Raw genomic sequence first — 26,258 nt, forward strand, 5'->3', positions numbered from 1 at the left:
AAATATAAATTCCCAAACCATAGCCATTTTTAGTCTAAAATATGATATATATCTAATATATAATTTAGTCTAAGATATCTGACGTCATTACAGATATCTAAAATGGAGTTTTGACAAGTCAATGTATTTAAAGATATCTCAAATCAGATTTCTTGTGGATATCTCTAAATATCAGTCTGACTAGTCAAATTATAATTATGACTCGTCACAATACATTTATGACTATCCAAATTATATTTATGAATAGTCAAAACATAGTTTTATATGCTAAAACGGCTTGCCACACAGTTCTCGGATCTGGTGAACCGGTTCGACCGGATCAGGAAAAAGAACCGGTTCAAAAGAGCGATTCGTCATCCCGAATGAACATATACAGCTTTGACGCAAAACTGCGCTGATGATCCAGTCACACATTCTTTCCTCAACATCTTGACAAGATCAGTCGGTGAGTACTATAGTATTGAATATTCACATCTCTCATTAACATAATATTCGCGGAGACAAGGTATATCTATGTGTTAAAACAGTTGACAGTCAATTCAGTCAATAAAAGTAGCCAGAGCAGAGGACTTTGGTGGTCTACAAATCATTAGCCTACAAAAAATAGTGTGAGATCTGAAAAGATGACGGCTCTGATGTACAGCTGTCAGGATAAAGAAGTGCTAGCAATCTTATTCACTGACTCTATCTCTGAGGAGTTATGAAAGCAGAAAAACTCGTTTTCTGTTTACTTTCACTTTGTAAGAAAGCAAAGGAGATCGGCGAAATGATATGCTGGCTCCCCATCACAATAGCGATCATCATAAAACATGAACACAACTATTACTCTGTGTAAACTTTGTTCAGTGCGAGTTGCGTTTGCTTGAACATGACCAGTCATTTACGACGTCATCACGCGGGTGTGTGTGTGTGTGTGTGTGTGTGTTATTTAATGTAACTTTGCAAAATGCACTCGTCTCAATGAACGTGACGTTTGCGTCTGCCAATTTATTTTATTATTATTTTAACCTGAACAACGATCACAGGGGACACATGTATCACACACACACACAAAAGGAACTCGAGGTCGAGCAAGGCAATAAAGTACATTTTCAAACAACATACAGTAAGAGATACTAAAAAAATTATTCATAAATCGTACTCGGTTACTAACGTAACCTCGGTTCTCTCTAGTAGAGGGAACGAGTACTGCGTAAGATATCTTACGCTAGGGGAAAATCCTTTTTCCGCGAGATATTGAAGCCAAAAATTATCCTTAATTTTTCAATAATGCAAAATGCATTGCGGCAGCATACAGACATAGGCGAGGCAGCTCGCGCGCCTATTGGCTGTTCTGCGGCAACTGCAGCAGCCTATCGAGCGAGGCCTGGCGTGACGCCAGACCCAATAAGGTTGCTTCGCGCCCGCTGCATCACATCCCGCCGAAACGGGCGTGGCCTAGGCCTATAAATACCACTCGCAGGCAGCTATAATCTGGTTTTTCATCACCGAAGCAACCAGAGCGTGTGCATGCACGGCAAGATACGCAGTACTCGTTCCCTCTACTAGAGAGAACCGAGGTTACGTTTTCGGGCACCAGCCCGAAAACACTGACCATTTCGAGGAGTAGAGACGATGCGTAGACGGAGCTCTAGCCTGCGTGATCGTGTTTAACACTCCCTTAGGGAGTTCAACATGTACCCGTTGATGGCCCAGACATGAAGGGACCACAATTCCGGGTAAGGATGCCAGATCGAGCCGCGGGCCTGTGAGAGGAGATCTCTCCTCACTGGTACTGGCCATGGGGCAGTGCTCGCTAGCTGCATCACAACTGGGAACCAGGGTTGGTTTCTCCAGAACGGTGCTACGAGCAGTACTGAGCATCCTTCTTCCCTGATCCGCTCTATCACCTGAGGCAGGAGAGAGACAGGGGGAAAAGCATAGAGCGGGCGGCGGTGCCACACATGAGCCAGCGCGCTCCTGCTCTTGGAGAAAAATTCCGGACAGTGAGCGTTTTCTTGAGATGCGAACAGGTCTACTTCCGCTCTGCCAAATTTCTTCCACAGCAGTTGGACTGTCTGTGGGTGTAGAGACCATTCGCCTGCCGGAACATTGTTCCTGGACAGTCTGTCTGGTCCTATGTTTAGGAGCCCTGGCACGTGCGCTGCTCTCAGCGAGCGCAGGTTGCGCTGAGCCCATACCAGGAGGCGTTCTGCCAGCCTGTGCAGGTCCCTGGACCTGAGGCCGCCCTGGCGATTTATGTAGGACACCACAGACATGTTGTCCGAGCGGACCAGGACGTGATGTCCTTTTATTTGGGGACAGAAACGCGTCAGCGCGTTGTCTACTGCCAACATTTCGAGGCAGTTTATGTGCAGGAGCTTCTCCCGTTCTGACCATTGGCCAAAGAACGGTCTGCCCTCGAGCAGCGCTCCCCATCCCGAGGTGGATGCGTCCGTAGACACCACCCTCACCCCCGAGGAAGTCCCCAGGCTTACACCTGATTGGTACCAGTCGTCCACTTTCCAAGGTTTCAAAGCTGCGTGGCACTCGCGCTTTCAGCCAGAACTGCAGTGGGCGCATGCGGAGCAAGCCCAGCTGAAGCACTGATGATGCTAAGGCCATGAGACCTAGCATCTTCTGAAATTTCTTGAGCGGGACAGATGTGCCGCAGCGGAAAGAGCCCGCTGCGCGCTGAATGTCTACCGTGCGCTGTGGTGATAGCTGTGCTATCATGGACAGCGAGTCCAGCTCTGTGCCCAGGAAAGATATCATCTGACTGGGGTTCAGAGAGCTTTTCGCCCAATTGACTCTGAGACCCAAATTCTCGAGGTGATCGAGTAAAATGGTCTTGTGCTCTGTAAGCTCTGAGCGAGATTGAGCTAGAATCAGCCAATCGTCCAAATAGTTCAGTACTCGCATGCCCCGCAGTCTGAGGGGTGCGAGCGCTGCATCCATGCACATCGTAAATGTACGGGGTGCCAGGGACAAGCCGAAAGGCAGGACTGTGTACTGATATGCCTGGCCCTCGAAGGCGAATCTCAAAAATCGCCTGTGACGTGAGGCTATCTGTATTTGAAAATACGCGTCTTTCAGATCTATTGACACAAACCAGTCTCCTCGGCGAATCTGCGCGAGGATTTTTCTGGTCGTGAGCATTCTGAGATTGCCCGCGCTCGACGACTCTGCGGTGGTCAACCGAGAGGGGGAGGGCTGGGCGAGTCCCGTAGGAACTATCATGTCTGTGTGTGGATGTGGGCGCGGGATAGCGGGCACATTTACCACACTGAAAACATTGTCCGCTTGAGTAAAGCGAATGCACGTTGGTTTCGTTTTTACAGAAACCTTGAGACATGCAGAACGTAGTGTTTGTGGGCACTGGGTAGTGGGCACATTTACCACATTTAATGCGCAATCGATCTGGGTCGATTTTATGTGCGCGAGCCCTGTGTGACGGGCTGTGCTTGTGTGTGGGAATGGGCACTGGGCAGTGGGCATTTTTTCTACACATAAAACACCATCGGCCGTGGCCGGGACACCAGAAAATTCACTCTTATGGGATTTATCTGGGTAGCCGTAAAAGCGGCGTTTGTGTGCAGGCAAACGTGCTGCGTCGCCGACTTGTTCACTGCAGAATACACTGGAACCGTCACATTTACTGGAACTGAACGAGCGAGAAGTTGCCATAGAAACAGAGAGCGTCAACATGCTGGCGTTTATTTGCAGGCCTGTGTGTATTACAACAGGCTCGTTCACTGCAATATTGACATTTCCAGTCGCCTGAACTTCAGAGGGAAATAAGAAATGTGTGAGAAATGGAGGTCGGTCCGACCGCAGCAGGACCAGAAACACTCTTTTCTCCTTACGCCAATGATGCACGGAAACCATAGAAACGGTGTTTGGGTGCAGGCGAGCGGGTTGTACAACGCGCTCGTTGGCTGCAAAATACACATCTGCAGTCGCCTTTTTAGGGAACTGACAGAGCGAGCATTAACGGCATAATTTTATCTGCCGGTAGACCCGGGATCGAACACGTGTATTACAACAGGCTTGCTCACTTCAATATTGACATTTCGCCCGAACTTCAGGGGGGAATGAGAAATGTGTGAGAAATGGAGGTCGGCCCGGCCGCAGCGGGACTAAAAACACTCTTCTCCTTTCGGCAGTGACGCACGGGAACCATAGAAACGGTGTTTGGGTGCAGGCGAGCGGGTTGTACAACTATTTATAGGCCTAGACCACGCCCGTTTCGGCGAGATGTGACGCAGCGGGCACGAAGCACCCTCATTGTGTCTGGCGTCACGCCAGGCCTCGCTCGATAGGCTGCTGCAGTTGCCGCAGAACAGCCAATAGGCGCGCGAGCTGCCTCGCCTATGTCTGTATGCTGCCGCAACGCGTTTTGCATTATTGAAAAATTAAGGATAATTTTTGGGTTCAGTATCTCGTGGAAAAAGGATTTTCCCCTAGCGTAAGATATCTTACGCAGTACGAGAGACCTCTCGTAAGAGAACAATTAAAGGGATATAAATTAAACATACAATACATGATTAAAACAAATATAAATAAATAACATGAAACAACGAAAAAAAATGTTTTGTCATCTTCAGGAATTCAGGAGGTAACTTATAATCAAACCTTTTTTTTTTTTTGACAACAGAGCAGTTTTAGCAGCTTTTTTGTTAGCTGATTAACAAATAGAGTCATGGATAACTTTAAATCAGCACAGAAAAGCCTAAATTTGGGCTTAGAATCAGTGGCTTTACATTCATGGAGATGAAACTGGCCACAGAGAGTTAGCAGCTGTAATCTGTCGTCCGTCTCTTTTGACCCGGAGTCCCAAATCCATAACAGGACATTCTTTATTTCAAATGTCTATTTCAAAAATATGAAGTTTGTTGTAAGCAGAGAAAATACGCCAGGCTACTTCTTTCCAGAACTCCTTCGCACAATCACATTATGAGGTCAACTTTCAGTGTGTGTAGCATTTTCATTTAGTTTCCCCAAAAATTAGTTTATTTATTTAATTATTTATTTAGTTAGGAATATGTGGATTTAGGTAATTAAATTATGTATTTATTTGTAATTTTTTTATTTATATATTTATGTATTTAACTTATGTATTCATTAATTTGTGTATTTATTTATTTGTTTGTTTACAGTGGTATACTGTGGGGTTTCAGTCAGGGCCTTCAGTAAGAGAGCCGCCTTGGTGAAGCTTTAAGGCTGTCCATGTTCCCTCACTGCTATTAAAAAGCAAACACGGCCAGCAAAATAGCCTGTTCCGCTCAGTGCTAGCTGTTAGCCAGTCAGCGCGGTCGTAGTTGCCCTCAGTGAAGTGCGCACAAAACCTTTTCCGGCCTTGGTCAGCCCATCCAGCTCAGGTGTAGATCTTCCTTTTGAAATGAGCTGAAAAAGGCACACGAAGGACATCACTGACATCGCCCACAACCCGCCAGAATCTCTAACGGTTGATGACCTCAGCGGGGGCTAGCGCGACACATCGCGGGGTCCCTGGGGCGTTCATCACTGCGCACGCTACCAGTGCTGTGGTGCGTTTAGATGACTAATGGAAGATCCAGCTCAGCCTCACGAAAATAACCAGATTCTCTCTGGAAATATAATCGTAAAAATGACAAAATTTTGACAGGGCCATATGGAAAATCCAGCTCAGCCTCACAATAAAAAAAAATACTCGCTCAGTGTAGACATATTCACTAATTTGGTAATTTCGCAGGTGTCCGATGTAGCAAAAATGTGAAAAGCAACCTATGACGGCAGAGCTTTCAGCTTATAGCGGAGAGTGGAGCGCTACTAAGTGCCAAGTGTCTCTAAATCATAACAGACAGATATGCGTTAATGCACTAGATTTGGTATTTGTTCATAGGTTACATACAATTTGTTGGATGGTTTGTATTTATTTGTGCAGACTGTGCAGAGATTTAAAAGTGAGCAGGAGGATTTTGAATTTAATAAGATAAGGCACTGGAAGCCAGTGAAGATTGCACACAATTGAACCTAACAGATAAGTTGGGGCTAAAGCGGTTACATAAAAGGTAATTGAAGTTCACGCAACCCTACTAATCTGATCCAGGTTTATCTAGTCTGGATAATTGCGTGTGCACGCGTTTCTTAAGCGTCCATCATGGCTCAAATCGATATCCACCACATCAAACCGCATATTTTGTGCTGTTTTATGCATTTGAGACATGGCGTTTTCCTCAGTGCAAATCTTACATTTCACAGGAATATTCTCCATTCGTGAATGTTAGAAAGTTGTGCAAATGTTTCCATTTTGCTGCTTGACTTCACATTGAACGAGCGCTGCTGCGCGAACAAGAAATATAAGAACGACTAAAATATACATTTTGCTTGGAAAAATAATATGCAATATTTTATAACACCAGAAATATCTTCCAACTATAATAATTTATCTTTAGGATTTTGGATGATGCCGGTTTTCATAGTAGTCGGGCCACTGTTCTTTTCACACTACACGCCTATCCTATCTCTGTCAGCTCGACTCGCTCTCTGCGGTCCTCTACTCTAGCCTTCTCGTGGCCCTCGCCGTCGCCTAGCTTCAGCGGGGGGGCAGATCATTCAGTGGTGCTGCACCCAAACTATGGACCTCTCCCCCCGATCGCTCTGTGGTGTCAATACTATTCCTGAATTTAAAACTATGCTCAAAACTCACTAATTTTCTGAATGTCACCTTTCTTAAGTTGTACCACATTTCGTTGTGTCTGATTGTGTTCTGCGGTGTGCTGCCCCATCTACCTAATTCTCCTTTACTGTACTTTTACTCTCATCCTTTCGAGAGGTCTCTCGTATTGCGTAAGGATAATTATAATTAACTATTTTGACAATAATGGCAACAACCCAGAACACCCTAGCAACTGCCTAGCAAAGCCCTAGCATCCACCCAGAAACAGCCCTCTGAACGGCACGTGTGTGTGTGTGTGTGTGTGTGTGTGTGTGTGTGTGTGTGTGTGTGTACTCATCTGAAGCGCGCACACGTCTCAGACAGCGCACAAATATTGAGTTTCCTTTCGAGAGGTCTCTCGTATTGCGTAAGGCTATTAGCGCTATGGGAGAACTCCTTTCATATAGCTATTTTGACAATAATGGCTGCATGTTGAGTTATCTTCAGAGGACAGTAAATATATACTGCTAAACAAGCAGCACATTGACTACTCTAAAATATATTCAAGTTTAACTTCTATAGTACTGTCCCTTGAGAAGATTTACTAAAATGTTTGGTGAAATGTGAGGGGTGTACTCACTTTCGTGAGATACTGTATATATAATACATTATAAGAGTTTGGCCCTCATTAGGCCCATTCCTTGTTTTTCCCTATATGAAGCTCGTCACTGACTGGCTTATTGGGTTCACACTTTACTCTTTTACAGCCTCAGGCGTCTTGCCTCGAGCTACTGTATGGAGCGAAGTGAAGCACGCACAGCGTTTTGAAAGGAGTTCTCCCATAGTGTAAGCTAGCCTTACACAACACGAGAGACCTCTCGAAAGGGACCCGAGGTTAACTGAGTAACCGAGATGTTCTCTTTCAAGTCTTGCACTTCAACAGACAAACGCACACAAAAATCATATCAACATGTCCGTCTTGATGAGTATCCTAGCAGACATAATCTGTAATGCCTTACGTGAACTATATAAAATATAAATCTAAATATGCACAATATAAAAATTCAATCAATAAAATACATTAATGAAGAGCTATGCACAGTACATAAAGAAACAAAAAATATCAAGACCCAAACTAGGGCTGGGCGATATGGAGCAAAAAAATATATCTCGATATATTTTGCTATATCTCGATATACGATATATATCTCGATATCTTTACAGGAAAAATAACCCCCCAAAAACTACTGCACAAACAAATATGCCAAATACCACAGTCTTTTTTTATTGAAGTGCAAATAGGTAGGCTGTTCATGTAGGAACAAAGTGCTTCTGCAACATTTAAAAAATAAAAATCCCTGTATACAAAAATAATAATTTAACTGTAAAATAAAGGAAGAAATAATACATATTGCACTATTTTTAATAAACCTGTATAGAAATATCATTACTAATTTTGGCAAATAAATAAAAAAAATGCCATATATCCCCCAAAAACTGCACAACTGTAGAGTAAAACATTCATTAAAAAAAAAAAGTGATACAAATGCATCTAAAAATTTACATGATTGTTACAAAATCACACTGTCTGGGGCCTCTGGGGAACTCAGAACAACTGCTAGCATAAAGTTTAAGGTAAAAATAACTGCCATTAAATTATAGTATCTGACTACTATGCAATTAGATAAACTGTTCATTCATTACATCACTTTACCTCTGTCTTTATCCACCTTTATCCTCTTCTCTTCTTTTTGGCACTGTATATAGCAGAACAGGTAACTTAGGCTAATGCTAATTCATAATGTGTCATGTAAATTCGGCCATCCGTCACAATCAGGAAACTTTCACCGTGTCTCTAGACCTTGCGCGAGCTGCCAGGCCCGTTTCTACAGGGGAGCATGTTAAGTGTGAGTGCGCCCTCAAACAAAAGCAATGCGGCGAGAGGCGACGCTACACAACAAATTACCAACAACAACTGATCGCGCGCGCGCGCTGTTTCTGACGCACTTCAAGCACTCGCTGGGCGGGGAAAGATTGATGTGCCTGACCGGACTCGGGGGACTTGAATGAGACAACACGCGAGGGGAGGGGGAACAAGGAGGCGGAGGAGGGCGGGGGCGAGCACAGCACAGAGAAGGCAAACAAGCAAATTGGCGAAATCAGAATTAAATATAAACAATATATCGATATATACGATATGTCAAAATCCATATCGAGTTTAAAAAATATCTCGATATATCGTAAATATCGAGATATCGCCCACCCCTAACCCAAACTACACAGAAGACTTCATAAAATATTAAAAGCACGGCTATACAAGTACGTTTTCAGACGACATTTAAAACAAACACACATTCAGATGATCTAATGTTCCACAGTTGTGGGGCCCTCACTGCAAACGCTCTGTCCCCTTTATTACACATCCAGCCACTGGAACAGCCATCAGCTTATTACAAGAAGAGCTAAGACATCTCCCTGGTTCACAAGCTTTCAGGAGCTCAGTTAAATAAATAGGTGCCAAACCATTTAAAGCTTCATATGTCAACAATACAAATTTAAAAGTGATTCTTAAATAAACAGTTAACCAATGCAAAGAAGCTAAACCAGGTGTAATAAGATGAAATAACTTTATTCTTGTCAGTAGTGTGGCTGCAGCGTTCTGCACTGATTGTAAACGCGATACAGTGCGACGGTTCAAAGAAGAGAACAAAAACCATTACAATAATCAAGGCTGGAAGAAATAAAAGCATGAATACGTTTCTCTGTATTATTAAAATTCAGAAACCGCCTCACCTTGGAAATGTTTCTTACCTGATAAAAACAAGACTTCTTGACATGACATTAAAAATTTTAATTGGAATCAAAATAAGTATTCATGTAATCAAAATAATGGTAGACCTACCTGTAAAACATGAAAAGCACTGTTTATGAACTACATTACCCAAAATGCACCGCAGATTACTGGCGCGCATTTCAGTCTGTGCAGCAGCGAATTAACCACTCGTGTCATCAAACGGAATGAAATGAAACTAAGATCAATATTAACAAGCTTCCTCATAATTGTGAAAATGAACATAGGACATAACCTGATACTTCAGATACTGTACCTCTTATAGAAATACGACACAATCACGTGTTTGAAGCGAGACAGTTTATGCAACATATTAAACCTTTAAAGGGGTCATATAATGCCATTTTTGTACAAGCTAATATGATTCTTTAGGGTCTAAATTAAAAGTTTGTAATATACTTTAATTAAAAATTCTCATTAGTATTGTAAGAAAACACTAATTTTACCTGGCCAAAAACAGCTCTGTTTTCAGCACGCCGTTTGAGTGCATGTGTCTTTAAATGATAATGAGCTTTGCTCACCCCGCCCCTCTGTTCTGTGGGTACACCTTATTAGACATTCTCTGACCGTATCTAACACAATAACCACTTGTTATTCGTTATAAACGTGGGATTATGAATTATATTGAGAATGTCGTACATAGAAAACATGCCGTAATGTACCCTGAGTGTAAACCTTAGACACATTCATCGTGAAGCCTGCAGCAAGGTTTGCAAATTTCGCAAAGATTAATATAAATACTAATATAAAGGTTAATAAAACATTACACTCACATCTTCTGGAGGTTCAGCAGGAACACGTTGGTACCGATCCGTTTTTTCTCGTTTGTAAAGCTGTCTGGTGTGAAATGATTCGCGCAAACATGAAAGCACAGACGATCGTGGGGAATCCCCGTGAGGGAATCCCCGCGTCAATCCTTTGGGCATATCGCTTCAAAAACAAAACTCAGCCACTGCTTCTTCAACGGCTCGGATTTAGGAACATCCAAATGACTGCTGTGTTCCTTATTACATCTAAGAACAGAACACCACAATCGCTTAGACGCCATTCTACTCCAGCATATCAACAATGGCGGACTACTATGACGACGGCTGTCACAGCTCGCTCAGGGCGGGTCTTGTGTTGAAACACGGCTGTCAATCACAATAGCGGGAGGGGTGTACGATCTTATGACGTCACAATATCGAACGGCTTGATTTCAGAGATGGTCAAACATATAAGGAGATTAAAACAAAACCACTGGATGGATTTTTATCATGATAGGATGGTTGTGTACAGGCACTGCCAACAGACATTTCAGTGCAATCAACTTGTAAAAGTGCATGTACCATTATATGACCCCTTTAATTTAACACACAACAGGGTCAACAACGGTATTGCCACCATATTTTGTTCTGATTTCACCGTAAGTTATATTTAATATGCTCTTTGAGCTTGTCTGAGTTGATCATTAACAGAGACACCCAACTCTCTGCCCCTGAAACTGCAGGAATCCCCAGCTGGAGAAACTGTGGCGTTCAGAGTGGAGAGAGCAGATTCTGGCGCTGAGGAACAGTGGACTATCAGCAGCACCGCTGAGGACGAGTTCGCTCCGACTGGACTGGAGTCTGGAAAGCAGTACTCGATCCGCTACAGGATAGTGGGTAAAGTGTGAGTGAGTGAAGCCAGTGACACTCTACCGTCTTCAGGTAAGTGTCATATGCATAAAAAAATTTAATTACTCTCTATTTACTTCATTCACACAGTCAATGTTTGTATTGACATATTTCCTAACAGGTGTGTCTAATAATAAATGTGTAACATTTTGCAAAGGGTTTCCCATTTGACTGTATATACTGTATATTAACATATTTCCTTCGTTCATGTTGTTACAAATAGTCCTTAAAGACGCTGAGTATATTATGCAGGTAATGTCAAATGTAGGCTACTATTCTTATGTTGGAGTGGTGAACGGAGCGAGGACTCAGTAATACAGAAGAATAGGCTTTTATTAATTATAAAAATAAAACAGAACACAAACAAAAACCCGAGGGGGAAAGCACACACAGAGGGAGTTTTGGCAGGTAGACATTCGACGACAATCTGGCACAGGACTGCAAACACAAGGAGAATAAATAGGGAGAAAACAAGGCAGGTAACGAGGGAGGACAGGTACGACAAATGAACCAATAATCAGGTGACAGGATGAGCAGGGTTAGACAATCGACAGGAGAGCACAAGGACACATGACAAGCCATGTGCTCTCCACAAACATGACACAACAAACATGACTAAAACACAAGCACATGGCCAGTAAAAACAAATCACAAATTGAGACGTGAACACACAGCCAATGAGCACTCAGACAGGCGGACTGTGTTACTTGTGTTCGACGTACATGGCAATCATAGTTTTTAAATTCCAATTGACGCGTTCAGTGAGGTGTGACTGAGGATGGTATGCGAAGGTGAGTTTTTGTGTTACCTGCCACTGCTTACATAATTGGGCCAAGAGGTTTGAGGTGAATTGTGTCCCTCTGTCAGACACGATGAAGGCTGGTGTTCCCCATCTTGTGGAAATCTCCTCTGTAAGAATTTGCACAATGGTTGTAGTCTTAGCAGCTCTCATGGGGAAAACCTCTACCCATTTAGTGAAATAGTCCACTATTCTGGCGGGTGCTTCGTGGAAATGGTCCCATGATGTCCATGCCAAGCATATATCCAGGCTCGACTATGGGCACACTTGTAGCCCCCCTGCAGGGTTTAAGTTAGCGGGCTTATGCTGTTGACATTTCTAACACTTTGCAGTGCTGCCATACATCAGTACGTACAGTATCGATGGCCAATAAGCAAATTCTAAAAGTCGCAGAAGAGTTTTAAATTGACCCAAGTGACCACTCAGAGGGCTGTCATGTGCATAAGTCAAAATTACTTCCTTCAGTTTTGCAGGGACTACAATTTGAAATCTTTGGCCTTCTTTAGAGTCTGGAACACTCCTAAATAAAACCTCATTTTTAAAGACGTAGTGCGTCTCATAAGATCTTTGGTTTGCTGGCTCTTGGCTTTAACCATGATCTCTTGGTACTCAACCAAGGTGGGTATTTTTTCTGTTCATCCGCGATTTGAGACAAGTCCAACGGCAGATCACAAGTGACAGAAGTAAAACCACGCTTGGTGGTGGGTCCATGATGGCGCCGTTGTGTGTGGCTTGCCGTTGGACGCCTGGTCCAGTCCTTAGTTTGTTTGTTTTATGCTGTTTGATCTTTTATCTAACACAATGCGCTTCCTCAATATTGATATATGACAGACTAACTCTTTTAAGTTTGCAAACTAGTACAAACGATCTGATATATCAAGCGCGAAACGGCTCATCTCATTCATCTCCGTTTCTGACGTCCATACCTGGCTACCTGCGCCGCTGGCCGTGTTCTCTACCGGTGAGGAGGCGTAGGAGAAAACGCGGAAGACGGAGTGGCTTTGCCGTTAAGTTGAAGAATTTCCTGGCTCAACAACAACAACTAGAGTCGCGTCGATCCTTTCTGGGTTTCCATGTGAAGGGTTTGGTCGGCGATTTCTCCATTCGCTGGCGCTCTCTGGATCCAGTGTATCAATGGAATAAGAACACTTCAATGACTATGGCTGAAGCTGCTCCGCTACCTGCCTACGGCTCGCCTCGTTTTCACCGCGCTGGAGTTTGTGTGAGTAATCTTCAACGTTTTTCTCGGATTCGGAATTCGGAGTCGACTGAAAATCTACCTGGTCTAAGGATGGCGTTGCTAAATGCCAGATCAGTGGTAAATAAGACTGTTATTATTAATGACTTCTTCTCCTTGCGGGACCTTGATTTTTTATTTATTACTGAAAGCTGGCTTACAAATGGGGACTTAAGTCCGTTTTCTGATCTTTTGCCACAAAACTGTTTGTTTTTTTAATTCACCACGTACAACAGGCCATGGTGGAGGACTGATCTCTATTTTTAAAGACAGATTTTCTTGCAGCCAAACTGTTTCATGCTTATCAGAGTTTTGAACTGCAGTTGTTTACATTTGATCTGAATGGTCCACTACTGGTTGCTTTGATATACCGTCCTCCTAAGCACAATATACATTTTTTTAAACGAGTTTGCAGACTTCTTGGGGGAATTTTTACCCAAATTTGATAAACTGTTAATCCTTGGTGATTTCAACATCCATGTGTGTTGCACAACTGACTCATTATCTAAAGAATTTTCTAATCTGATAAATGCCTTTGATTTCATTCAGTATGTGAATGTCCCGACTCATCAATCGGGACATACTCTTGATCTTGTGCTTTCTTATGGCATCTCACTTTATGAGCTTGAAGTAACTGAAAACGGGTTTTCTGACCATAAAACTGTTATATTTTCTGTTCCCTGGGTACCAACTTGTACTAAAGTTACTAAATGTGTCCGTAAATCTAGAATAATTACTCCATCTACTAGCATATCCTTTTCATTAGCTTTCTGTGATGCTGTTCAAACAGTTGACATAAGTCAGTGTGATCTGAGTCCAGATGAGCTCCTACTTAAATTTAACTCGACTTCTTTGATTATCTTGGATTCAATTGCTCCTGTAAAGACTTTAAAACTCAAACCTAGATCTGAACCCTGGATTGACGGTAACGTTCGCGCCTTGAGGCAGATCTGTAGACGGGCGGAGCGAAAGTGGAAAAAGGACCGGCTCCAGATTTCGCTGGAATTATAAAGAGATTCATTATTTAATTATCAGAAGGCAATGAAAGAATCAAAATCAAGGTATTTTGCAGACATTATCAATAATAATTTCCATAGACCCAAAACTCTTTTTACTGTTTTTAACACTGTTGTCAACCCAACGGTCTCAAAGTACCCTGTTGTGTCAAAAACAATGTGTGAGGATTTTCTGAGATTCTTTGTTGACAAGATTAATTCCATCAGACGGGGGATATCTCACCCTGATTCTGATCCGTCCATCTACTCTGTTTGTTGTGCAGAGTTTAGTCAATTCAAACCTATTTCTTTTGAATATCTCCAAGAAATAGTATGCCGGCTTAAGCCGTCAGGCTCTACCGTTGACATCTTGCCTCCTTATTTCCTGAAACAAGTTTTTGATGCAGTGGGTCCATATCTTGTGACTTTGATTAACCGATGCTTTGAAACTAGTTCTGTACCTGATGTGTTAAAACATGCTACAGTATATCCTTTGCTCAAGAGACAAAATCTAGATCCTACTGTTTTAGATAACTATAGACCAATTTCAAATTTGTCTTTTATTACAAAGATCCTCGAAAAAATAGTGCTTTTACAATTGCAGAGTTTTTTAGATGAAAATAAGATATTTGAGGTCTTTCAATCAGGTTTTCGAAAATTCCACTCTACAGAGACTGCACTCCTGAAGGTTTTAAATGATATTCTACTTGCTGGCGACTCTGGAAACCATTCTGTGCTTGTGCTCCTAGATTTGAGTGCTGCGTTTGACACTGTTGACCATGCAGTCCTTCTTACTCGCCTGGAGCACTGCGCAGGCATAACAGGAAGCGCTCTTGAATGGTTCAATTCATATCTTTTAAATAGACGTTTTAATGTTAATATGGGTGAACACTCATCTGAGTCAGCTCCTTTAGCATGTGGTGTACCTCAGGGTTCCATCTTAGCTCCAATTCTTTTTTCTTTGTATATGCTGCCATTGGGTTCTATTTTTAGGAAGCATGGTCTGTCATTTCACTGCTATGCAGATGACACTCAAATATATTTGCCCTTAAAAAGAGTTCCAATGGCTTAGAAGCACTCATGACTTGTTTGGCTGATGTGAAAGCCTGGCTGTCTTTAAATTTTCTTAATTTTAATGAGAGTAAAACTGAGATAATAGTATTCGGTCCTTCAGACTCTGTTAGTACACCAAAAATACATTTTGGTGAGTTATCTTCCTCTGTAAAACCTTGGGTTAAAAATTTAGGGGTTATTTTTGATGATAAGCTGAAATTTGACAAACACATCAATACTGTGGTTAGATCATGTTTCTTTCAGCTTAGACTACTAGCTAAAGTTAAACCCATTTTGACAAGTACAAATTTTGAACAATTGATCCATGCTTTCATTACGGCGAGACTGGATTACTGTAACTCACTATATTTTGGGATTAGCCAGTCAGCTTTATCCCGGTTACAAATAGTTCAAAATGCAGCTGCTAGACTCTTAACCAGGACTAAAAAACGGGAGCATATTACACCAGTTTTACGTTCTTTGCACTGGTTGCCCGTGCGTTACAGAGTAAATTTCAAAATTATTCTTTTGGTGTTTAAATCATTAAATGGTCTGGCCCCTCCGTATCTTTCGGAATTACTTACTGAGTATCGTCCTGTTCATTCTCTCCGGTCATCTAACCAGAAACTGCTATGTATCCCAAAGTCAAAGCTGAGGTGCAGAGGCGACCGGGCTTTTTCAGTAGCTGCCCCCAGATTATGGAATGCTTTACCTCTGTGTATTCGCTCTGTATCATCCATATCTGTTTTTAAAACTATGCTAAAAACGCATCTTTTTGAATTAGCATATACTTAGTGAGGAAGTGGTATTGAAATGTTTGTTTTATTACAATGTTTTTATTGCTTATATGTTTTGTGCAATTGTCTATTACAATATGTGCAGCACATTGGACAACCTCGGTTGGGATAAATGGTGCTATATAAATAAATTTGACATTGACATTGACATTGACGCTTAGCTGGTGTGTGTAACAACACAGCCGGTGATTCAGCCGCATCTCTCCTGGTCTGATCATCCACCTTTCCAGTCTGGATGAGGGTTTTGGATGATGGAAAAGCCAGACTAAGGATGCGTGATCAGTGATCACCTCAAAAGCTCTGCCTTCTAGGTGATGGTGCCACTTCTCTACAGCCCATACTACTGCTAGACATTCCTTTTCTGATGCTGAATAGGATTTCTTCAGCACCTCTAAGCAAACGGGATGCAATCACTCTCTCTTGTCCATCCACTTCCTGCGTCAATACAGCTCCTTAGCCCACATCACTTGCATCGGTCTGTACTTTAAAAGAAGAATCAGAGTTAGGTTTACTTAAAACAGGTGCTCTGGTGAGTTGATCTTTGATGAGAGTATAGACGAATCCGACGAGCGTTCTGTGTAGGCTGCCATCTTGTGGCGACGCCATTACTGAGCTGTTACTAGTATGTAAACAAACCTCCGTGATAACGCAAACGCACCCTCGATGACAGCTACAGCCAGGCAGTATGACTTGTTGGGTTGATGATGTTAGACAGTGGCCTCCAGTCACAGATGAAGGTACAAACGAACGATCTTACAGATTATTTATGAAAATAGCTTGGCAATAACTATGCTAGCTAGGCAAGCTAACGAGGAAACTATTAAAAGATCTGTCCATTTGGCAACAATAAATAAATTAATGATATCAAATAAACGAATTCATGTTTTTCATTTGTGACCATTATTTATCTCATTTTCACATTTCAAAAGGAAAGGGTAAGGTACAGCTAACTGCTAGCGTTGTTGGTTCTCAGAGTGAGAGTCACAGTCAAGGAAATACAGGAATGTTAAACGCGCCCCTTCGGTTGTTTTAAAGGTATTTAAGAGTATTTTCTCCTTCGCCTGGCATCCGATGATCAACAAAATGCCAACTACAGGTCACTGATAGAGGGTCAAAAAAATTATCTGAGCTCCGTATGGGTTGGTCAAATAATGCACACTCTACCAGATGATAAATACATAGTTCCTAAAGGAACTATGTCCGATTTTCACAGACCATTAACAACACTTATACTGTTCAAATAACTCTGCAGAGGAAGAATAGGAAAGTTGTAGATGTAACGTTAGTGACAGTCGTAAATCGCGGGCTGTTTCTTCCAGTGGACGCAACCAAACCAATAGGAGGCAATGGCGCAACGCTACCCAGCAACAGCTCAGTAATGGCGCCCGCTTACTTCCGGTAGTTTCGCCGGATTCGTCTATAGGTCACCTTAGTTTTTTATGTGATGTTATGTAAGGAAATAGGATCAGCAGATCTAAAACATATTCTTAAATTTGTAATCCTTCATGAGGTTAAATGAACGTTGGCAGTCGTCTGTCCACTTCTTTCCTCTTCAGTGTGTGTAAGGGTGCTGTTTTATTGTAGAAGTCGGTACAAAGCCGCAAGGCCTTGAAATCGTTGTATCTGTTTTAAGGACTTGGGATTTGGGAATGCTCTGATTGCATCCACCTTGTCTGAATTCACCTTGACTCCGTCCACTGTGATGGTATGGCCTAAGTAGTCAAGCGAAGAACATAAGGGTTAAGAGTGAGACCGGCCTTGTGCAGACTATGAAACCCTTGTTTGAGATGGTGCAAGTGTGTTTGGATGTCTGGGGAGTACACAATAATGTAATTGATATAGACCATGCAACATTTGTTCTTGTGCTTTCTGAGAACAATCAGCCGTTGGAAGATGCTGCTGTGTTTCTAATAGTGATCGACCGATATATCGGTCGGCCGATAAATCTGGCCGATATTTGAGGGTTTGACGTGTATCGGCATCGGCCGATACGCGGCTGCTGTGTTCGGCGATAGTTTTTTCCCGGCATTATTTACAGACAGGCGTCCGCAGGCAGCTCTGTGTTGCTGGAGACGCTGCCGTTCACGCGCAGCCCATGCACTGCCCCTCCCACACTAGCAGAGTGCTGGAAGCCTCTTCAAGACAACGGCAAGTTTTAAACTTTCAAAGCATCTTTTAACTGTTTGACTTAGCTGAAATATTGGCATACACTTTAAAAGTGGAAACACGTTGCTCTATATGTGTGTGCAACTAAGCAAGTTTGTGGGTCCAAATGGAAAACGCGAATGCCTCATCTATAAAACTGCTTATTGTATTTAGGGAGCTGCAAATAGCTAAGTTTGAGGCCATCCATATGCATACGGCAGCTGTTACGAACACTGGTCATAGGATTAAATGCTGACGTTGTTTCGTGATATTTGTGGGAGTTTTATTCAGCGACCACCTGGCTGAGGTTTGGACGTGTGCTCATAAAAGGATGGACGCGGTTGCGACACAGCGCTCTCATTTGTCCAGGCGCTCCTATGCCGTGGTGAGATGAAAACATCTAAATTTTTAGGGCCTGTTCACATATCGCGTCTTTTGCGCGCTCAAGTTCATTATTTCAAATGTTAGCGCACGGTATGCGCGCTCATAATGGAAGCGACGCGCTCGTTTTTTTCCAAGCGTGTCCGCGCTGCATCGAGATAAAAACATCTCAACTTTTCAGAATGCCGCATCCGTGGTGGAATAATACGACAGCATCGAAAGCTCGGCCGAACAGCTGATCATAGCTGGACAGGGCGGGTTTTTATTTCTCATCTCCATAAATATATGTAGTCGTAAAGGGCAGGAAATAAATTAATCCTTACTTCCTCGTCATCATGGAGAGCGCAGTTCATGGCTGTGACAGACGTTTATTAAGTTATGCTGCTTGCTTGTTGCTACTGTGTGCAATAGTGTAATTATTTTATTCATGCTTAAATATTTATTTTCAGTATTTTTAGCACTGAACTTTTTTTTACTTGTTCTACCTCACATGTTTTTAATATTTGTCAAATATTGTTTTTTAAGTTCAATAAATGTTCCTTTTTTAAATTGAGACTTGTAACATTTGTTATCATCATCGTGTCATTTTTATGATTTAAATTGAGTGAGCAAAAGCAGTATCGGCTCCAAATATCGGCCCAAGAAAATCGGCAGCCCGTATCGGTCATCGGCTGAGGCTGATGGAAAAAAATCGGTATTGGCATCGGCACTAAAAAATCCATATCGGTCGATCCCTAGTTTCTAAGACCAAAGGGAAGACACAAGAATTCATATAGCCCTGAAGCGGTAATGAAAGTTGTCTTTTCCATACTTGCAGAATCCATTTCAAATTGGCAGTATCCGCTCTTTAAGTCCAACGTGCTTATCGCCTTGGCTCCTTGGAGAGAATCAAGAATATCCGTGATCTGAGGCATCGGATACGCGTCAAGGTGAGTTTTTGTGTTAAGACCACGGTCATCAATGCATAACCGGGATCCTCCATCTTTCTTATCTACGACCACCTCAGGTGAAGTCCACGGACATGAAGAAGGTTCAATGATTTTTAGTTGAAGCAACTCTTTAATCTCTTCTTCAATTGATTCTTTACTTGGTTGAAGCATGTGAGTTTTCCACTGCTTGGTCGATCAGCTTTTCCTCATCGTGAATCATTACGCCTTCTCCTTGTGCAGCATAAAATTGGACAGCAGCGTGCTCGTGCATTTTATTAAAACATAGGATGACTAGAGTTAGCATCAGGCAAGTATGCACATGAAACAATAAAATCGATAGTTATTTTGGCTTCTTTGAGGAAATCCAATCCCAAGATGACAGGAACAGACAAGTTTTCATCGTCCATCACATAAAATGTGACTTCACGCTTCACTCCATATATATTTTGCGTTCCCAGAGTACTTTACCCTGAGTTTTCCGACTCTGGCCATTAGCGAGCATGAACGTTTGAGCACTTCTGGTCAATTGCTCATCCCTCTCCCTCAATCTCTGCCATACTTTTTGCTGCAACAAAGAAAATGTGCTTCCTGTATCACTGAAGTTTGAATGAATGAAAATTATAGGAGCTTGTAGTACTTTGTCCCACTGAGAGCTAAAAGTGGGATCAATAAAGATGAGGCGATTAGGTTGACCAGAATATTTCTTCTTCTGCTCCTCATCTTTTCCTTGACTCAATCTTCTCTTGCTCTCTGCCCAGTCCTTCTCTCTTTGCGTGCCTAGACAAACCAGATCATCAAATGTTTTTACTGTTCCCCTCAGCAGTGAAGCCAAGCGTTGCATGCACTAGTTCATTTTCAGACATTATAGGATTAAGTGATTTAGTGACATCGCTCTGTAGTTGAAAGCAAAGTGTCTTGTGATATAAGTGAACTGATATATATGATAAAGTCCTTTCTACAAAAGAAAGCAAAATAGCTAACATCACTCATTATTCATTACAAATACACCTAGGCCTGTCACGATAACAAATTTTGCTGGACGATAAATTGTCCAAGAAATTATTGCGATAAACGATAATATTGTCGTTCTGAGACCATTTTCATTTAATATAATTATAATGGCATAATAATGCAGGTACACCTTTTCAACGATCTATAAACTTTTATTTCTAAAGAATATTAAACATTGAAAACGGAAAACATTTTAAATATCCAAAAAAATGAACAAAATAACCAAAAACAATGAAAGCAATGGATTCTTAGTGTCTGTTAACAAAATGAATGTCTGTTAATAAATAAAATGGATGTAAACAAAATTGCACTTCAAAAAATATTAAACATTAGGCTTTAGACATTAGGCTTAAATAGTGATACATTCCATAACAGGCAAAACTGACAGTTAGGACCTTTGTAAACAAATAAAAAAAAAGCCTCAACAAGCCATATCGCACAATTTTGCACTGTTACTCCTGTTACTTTGTCAAGTGATTGTGTACTGTCGGGAAGACGGAGACGCACTTTATTGCGTGTATGCTACGCACTGAAAATACTTGGTTAGGATTAGGGGTGAGGAGTGCGTGCGTATTACACGCCATAAAGAGCGTATCATATGCACGCAAAAACTATTTTTAGCGTATAAATGGCACGAGAAATAACATGGTGGTATAGATACGCATTTTCATGTGATCGGGCTCGCTGTCGCAACTCACAACTAGCGTCTTCTCTCTCTCCCGGCAGTCACCGCAAACACTCCCGCCGGCGCTTTCCCACACAAAGACCATGTGACCGACAACAAGAGGGTTCACTCCTCCTATACACTAAAGAACCGAGCGAGAGTGGTCATCCAGTCTCTTTGGTAGAGAGAGAGAGACGAGGAAAACAAACAAGCATGCAAATGGAATTATCGCGGCCGGAAAAATTATCGAGCTAATTTTTTTTATCGTGCGATTAATCGACTTATCGACTATCGCGACAGGCCTAAATACACCAAGACATTAGCATAGTCAGCCAATACTCACGTTTGAGCGTAAACTCTACGAGTCCTCAAAACAGGACTTCAGATGAGTAGGCAGGTCGCATTAGTTCAACCATGCGTTTCCCTCTACCAAATGAACTGACTTGTTCTTGGGTTACCAGGCTTATACCTGATAGCCTCCATGCACTAGCGCCCTCAAGCGGCTCCCAGTGGTATTACACTTGACCCAGATACCTCTTTTTAGGCAATAGTGAAATACAATAATAAAAATTCAATACCAATTCAATGGTAATTCAAACCATTACAATGGTGACATGTCAATATTACCAAACCCTCAATAGTGATTGTGTTAGGATTTGGGCTCTGTAAATAATGTTGGAGGATTTCTGCATGTGTTAGCAATGGATGCAGGATCATTTTCTCTTGACATGATAATCACACTCTTCATGTCTGTTGATTTCCACAGTCATGGCTCCCAAGACCAGGAGCGACTTCCTTCAGTGTAAGTCAGAAAACAAGCAGAGAAACTCACTGAGTGTGTTCATGTTCTTCCTGTAGAAGCTGAAAGAAAACACGACAGAAGAGCTTTAGAGTTGATCATGTGAATGATGATTAAACTGCACTGAGACTGAGTTCAGATACATTGAAAGATCAGATTCATAATTCCCGATTGTGATGTGTTTTCTCTCCATCAGATTCCCGTCAGCTCACTCCGGATCTGAACACAGTGAATACACACCTCCGTCTGTCTGAGGAGAACAGAGTGATTACTGGCAACTTCACAGAGCTTCAGTCGTATCCTGATCATCCAGACAGATTTGATTGTTATGAGCAGGTGATGTGCAGTGAGAGTGTGTGTGAACGCTCTTACTGGGAGATTGAGTGGCGTGGTGGTGTGTCGATATCAGTGTCATATAAGGGCATCAGCAGGAAGGGGTGGGGTGATAAGTGTGGGTTTGGATTTAATGATCAGTCCTGGAGTTTGGACTGCACTCCCTCCGGCTACTCATTCATACACAATAACATAGAGACTAAACTCCCTGCAGTGCCCAGCCGTAGAGTAGGAGTGTATGTGGATCACAGTGCAGGAACCCTGTCCTTCTACAGCGTCAGCGGAGACAAAATGAGCCTGATCCACAGAGTCCAGACCACATTCACTCAGCCGCTCTATCCGGGGTTTTATGTTTTTCTTGGATCATCAGTGAAACTGTGTTGATGGATCTGAATAGACTGTAGAGAGATCCTAGTGTTGATGGAGATCAGCTTCCATTAGTTTTATAGTAGAGTCACGTCAATCATTTATAGTTTATGTAGAATCGGGATTTGTTAAACATTTTAATCCCGGTGTATTTTAGAGGTTCAAGCACTGAAGCTGCTGCAACATTATTGCACTTGTACTATTTTGCCAGTTATTCCTTTCAATAAATAAATAAATTAAACTGATACATCAAAGCACTGTAATGATATTAACATGTGTATGTATTGATCTGTATCTGCTAATCAAACCTAACGATTCCTAATACATTCAGAGGAAAGACACCAGCAAGATGCTCCAATCTGGCCACAGGGGGCGCTACAACTGACCAAGACCCCATGAACTTAAACATATAGTCCTTTTTTAGGTCTGAAGGACTCTGTTACAACTCAATCTTTTGCTCATCCTTCTCGTAAAAATTAATTCTAATTATGGATCTCGGTTTCCTCAATAAACAACTCTTTGATATGCCAGCGTGCTATGCAACAAGGCTGCTTCTCCGCAACTGCGGCATTAATTATAAATCAATTTAAAAGTCTCTTTCACATCAAACTTCACTTCTCCTCTTGCGATATATTTTTTTTTTCCAATTAGATAAATCTAATACTCAAATATCTTTGGAGAGATCTGAATCTCGTCTGCCATGTAGGGCTGGGACTCGATTCCAAAAAGAATCGATTCCGAGGCGTTGGGAATTGAGAGTCGATTCCAAAGGTTGGAATCGATTCCATTAGGGGAATCGACTCCTCTTTAAGATTTTTTTTTTTTAACACAAACCGCAGCCAGTTGCTGAATTCATCTGTCAACACAGTCACGTCACCTGTAAAGAAATAAAGTTCAGACTGCTAATATACAATAGTGGCCACGCGACCTAGGATACATTTATTGCATTCGCCGCGTGAGCTGGAGGAATGGTTACTGTGGGAACAGTGCTTGTGTGTAGGGGTGCGTGCGAACCATAGACGGTGCGAACATTATAGTGTGCACGTGACCTACGTATGACACAGACAGAAAAGAGCTCTTTTCGTGCTTTATTTGTGTCGCCGCAGGTGTGCGTGTAAAAATAGTTTATATGTGTAAAGGCCTAAAAAAAGTGAATATGTGTAAAGGCCCTAAAAAGAGTTTATAGGCTATGTGTAAAGGCCCTAAAAAAAAAAAAAGTTGTGTAAACTAAAAGGCCTAAAAAGTTTGTAGCCTATGTGTAAAGTGTGCATGAGTCTGTTCCTGAACAAAATGCTTTTAGAATTTAACAGGAATTTTAGCTATAGTTTAATGATACTGGATGAAATATATGTACCACAAATAAATAAAAATCGATCTATCCACATACAAGTGTATACACTTAGTATGTGGATAGATCGATTTTATGTGTGTGTGTGTGTGTGTGTTTAGTTAGGTATGTATGTAAAATAAAATCTACCGCATGTATATGGTGAACATATTCCTAGTCTTTGCACTGTACTGTCTACACCTGATGCAGGAAGCACGACGTGACAAATCCCCAAAGTAAATGCCTCGTTCTATTTATGACCAAGCACTCGCAAGTCACAATACATCTATAGGAAGGACAAATGGATTTGCAACGGTCGCTTTGTCACGCCCGGTGTAGAGAGTTTCTTGCTGTGTGGCACGGTAAGACGCAACAATGTTAGACATGCTGTTGGTATTAAAAAAGAAAAGAATCGAAAATAACAGTGAGGAATCGATTCCAAGAATCGATTCTTTTCGATTCCAGAAACAGGAATCGGAATCGGAATCGATTCCAAAAAATCCGGAATCGAACAGCCCTACTGCCATGCGATCCCCAACCACGTGCGAAATCCGGAAAACAAAAAATGCACTACACAACATCTTTAACTTTCTTTGGTCGGTCCTCACAAACACAAATTATTTTAATTGGCTGTTTTAATACAAATAAAAATAACTAATAAAAAAAAATGAAAAAAAAAATAATGTTCTGTTTATTCATTTAATTCAATAATGTCTTAATTATTTTCATAACCTGTTTTACACAAGACTTTAAGTGTGTCCCACCAGTTCATCAAAAGCTCTACACACACTTGCAGTCTTCACGCCTACTCGAACACTTGGGCTAAATACAGGAAATATGTCATATAAGTAGACAAGTGCAAAGACCACAAGTGTGTGTGTGTTCGGACCATAGACATAATACAGTTTTTCTCGATTGTTTACACACATTTTCTGAAAGCATGCCTAATATTCTCAGAACTCTACACACAAATCCAAAAACACACACACAATGGGCAAAACCCCTCAATTCTCCTGCAAAATGAAACTTTACATTCAAAACAATGTTATTTATTCTCAAAATGGTATTTTGTTTTCAAATGACACACACAAACCATCATATGAATAGACATTTATAAGAACCAGTTGAACACTGATGTGCTCAATGTAAAACACTATGATGAGTGCAAAACACTTCTTCTCCATTCATCATAATGACTTAGGCCTTTTTTGTTCAGTGTTACACTTTCTACAGACAGTACATACATAAGTGTGTTGTAAAATATCTGAGAATATTGTTTTTATACTCAGAACACACAAATACACTGTAACAAATATATTTTATTTTTCCCACAAAAACAATGTACACAGTGTACATCCCAACCAACACAAAGCTGCACATACAGTGGTCTACATACAAAACAACAGAAGAATTTACTGTACACAGTTACAGTAAAAAAAAACAAAAATCCAGTGTGGGCATCCATTGCTCCATTGAAGAGCTCACCTGTGGACCTTTTATGCTAAAGCTCTGATTGCTAACTGTAAAACTGTGTGACGGGTGTTTGCCCATGTGAAGAGTCAGTGAATGAGTGACATGTTGTGGTCATTGTGTCTCAAGTACCAGAATTTGTGTGTAAACAATTGAGAAAAACTGTAAATACACAGACGCCCCATTGGCCGCTTTGGACCGTTGCTGCGATTCGCAGGGATTAAAGTTCTCCGTCGCTACGACGGATTTCCGTTAATTGCAGCAAGTCTATGACGGATTTCCGTCAATTGCAGGGTTCCAGTCTGTCCTTAAAGTCTTAAATTCACTTTTCATAATTTTAAGGCCGTAAATAGGCTTTCATTTCTCAAATAGTGTAATAAATGTCTTAATTTTAGTTTGAATAGGAAAGACGAAGTGTATTCACCCTGCTGAGGGGGATGTGATCAAAGCCTGGAGTGGAGCAAAAGCACGTTCCTGTCTCCACACTAAAGCACTCTGTAATCACTCCGCTCATGATCCACTCCGGGTTTTCAATTACAGCTCACGGAAAGTGCATGTCAGGCTACAACTGAGCGCTGAGGTACATATTTCAGTTACCATGGACAGGACATACTTATAATGCAGGTAGGGCGATATATCGATATATTTTTGAAATGCGATATGGAATTAGACCATATCGCATATATCGATATAGTTCAAATTTGCGCTGTAATCCTTGCTCTCCCCGCGCCCCCGCTCCTCCTATTCCACTCTGCGCGCGTGTTTAGAGCATGTTATGAGAGGCGAATCATGACTAACGTTACTTCAGAAAACCCAGCACAATAGGA

General features: G+C 41.7%; 1 protein-coding gene across 2 annotated transcripts; it reads left to right on the forward strand.

The window, feature by feature from the left end:
* The first annotated feature begins 307 nt into the window (after nucleotides 1–307).
* LOC308696037 (stonustoxin subunit alpha-like) lies at nucleotides 308–24,603 on the forward strand. Of its 2 annotated transcripts, XM_081374380.1 has the most exons (5): nucleotides 348–445; nucleotides 10,960–11,158; nucleotides 19,350–19,461; nucleotides 21,903–21,938; nucleotides 22,132–24,597. In XM_081374380.1, the coding sequence occupies exons 4-5, from the start codon at nucleotides 21,905–21,907 to the stop codon at nucleotides 22,650–22,652; spliced, it is 555 nt and encodes a 184-aa protein (XP_081230506.1). In that variant the 5' UTR covers nucleotides 348–445; nucleotides 10,960–11,158; nucleotides 19,350–19,461; nucleotides 21,903–21,904; the 3' UTR covers nucleotides 22,653–24,597. The 2 variants fall into 2 exon arrangements, with proteins under 2 accessions (XP_081230505.1, XP_081230506.1); XM_081374379.1 differs by lacking the exon at nucleotides 19,350–19,461 and having other exon boundaries at nucleotides 308–445; nucleotides 22,132–24,603.
* The last annotated feature ends 1,655 nt before the right edge of the window (nucleotides 24,604–26,258 follow it).

This window comes from Scardinius erythrophthalmus, assembly GCF_964197995.2.
Source record: "Scardinius erythrophthalmus genome assembly, chromosome: 9".
Taxonomy (NCBI): Eukaryota; Metazoa; Chordata; class Actinopteri; order Cypriniformes; family Leuciscidae; genus Scardinius; species Scardinius erythrophthalmus.

Excerpts from the sequence above, each read along its gene's own strand:
- LOC308696037 (XM_081374379.1), top strand. The coding sequence starts at position 21,905 with ATGGCTCCCAAGACCAGGAGCGACTTCCTTCAGT. Across the intron at positions 21,939-22,131 it reads CAGGAGCGACTTCCTTCAGT|ATTCCCGTCAGCTCACTCCG; the intron begins GTAAGTCAGAAA and ends TCTCTCCATCAG.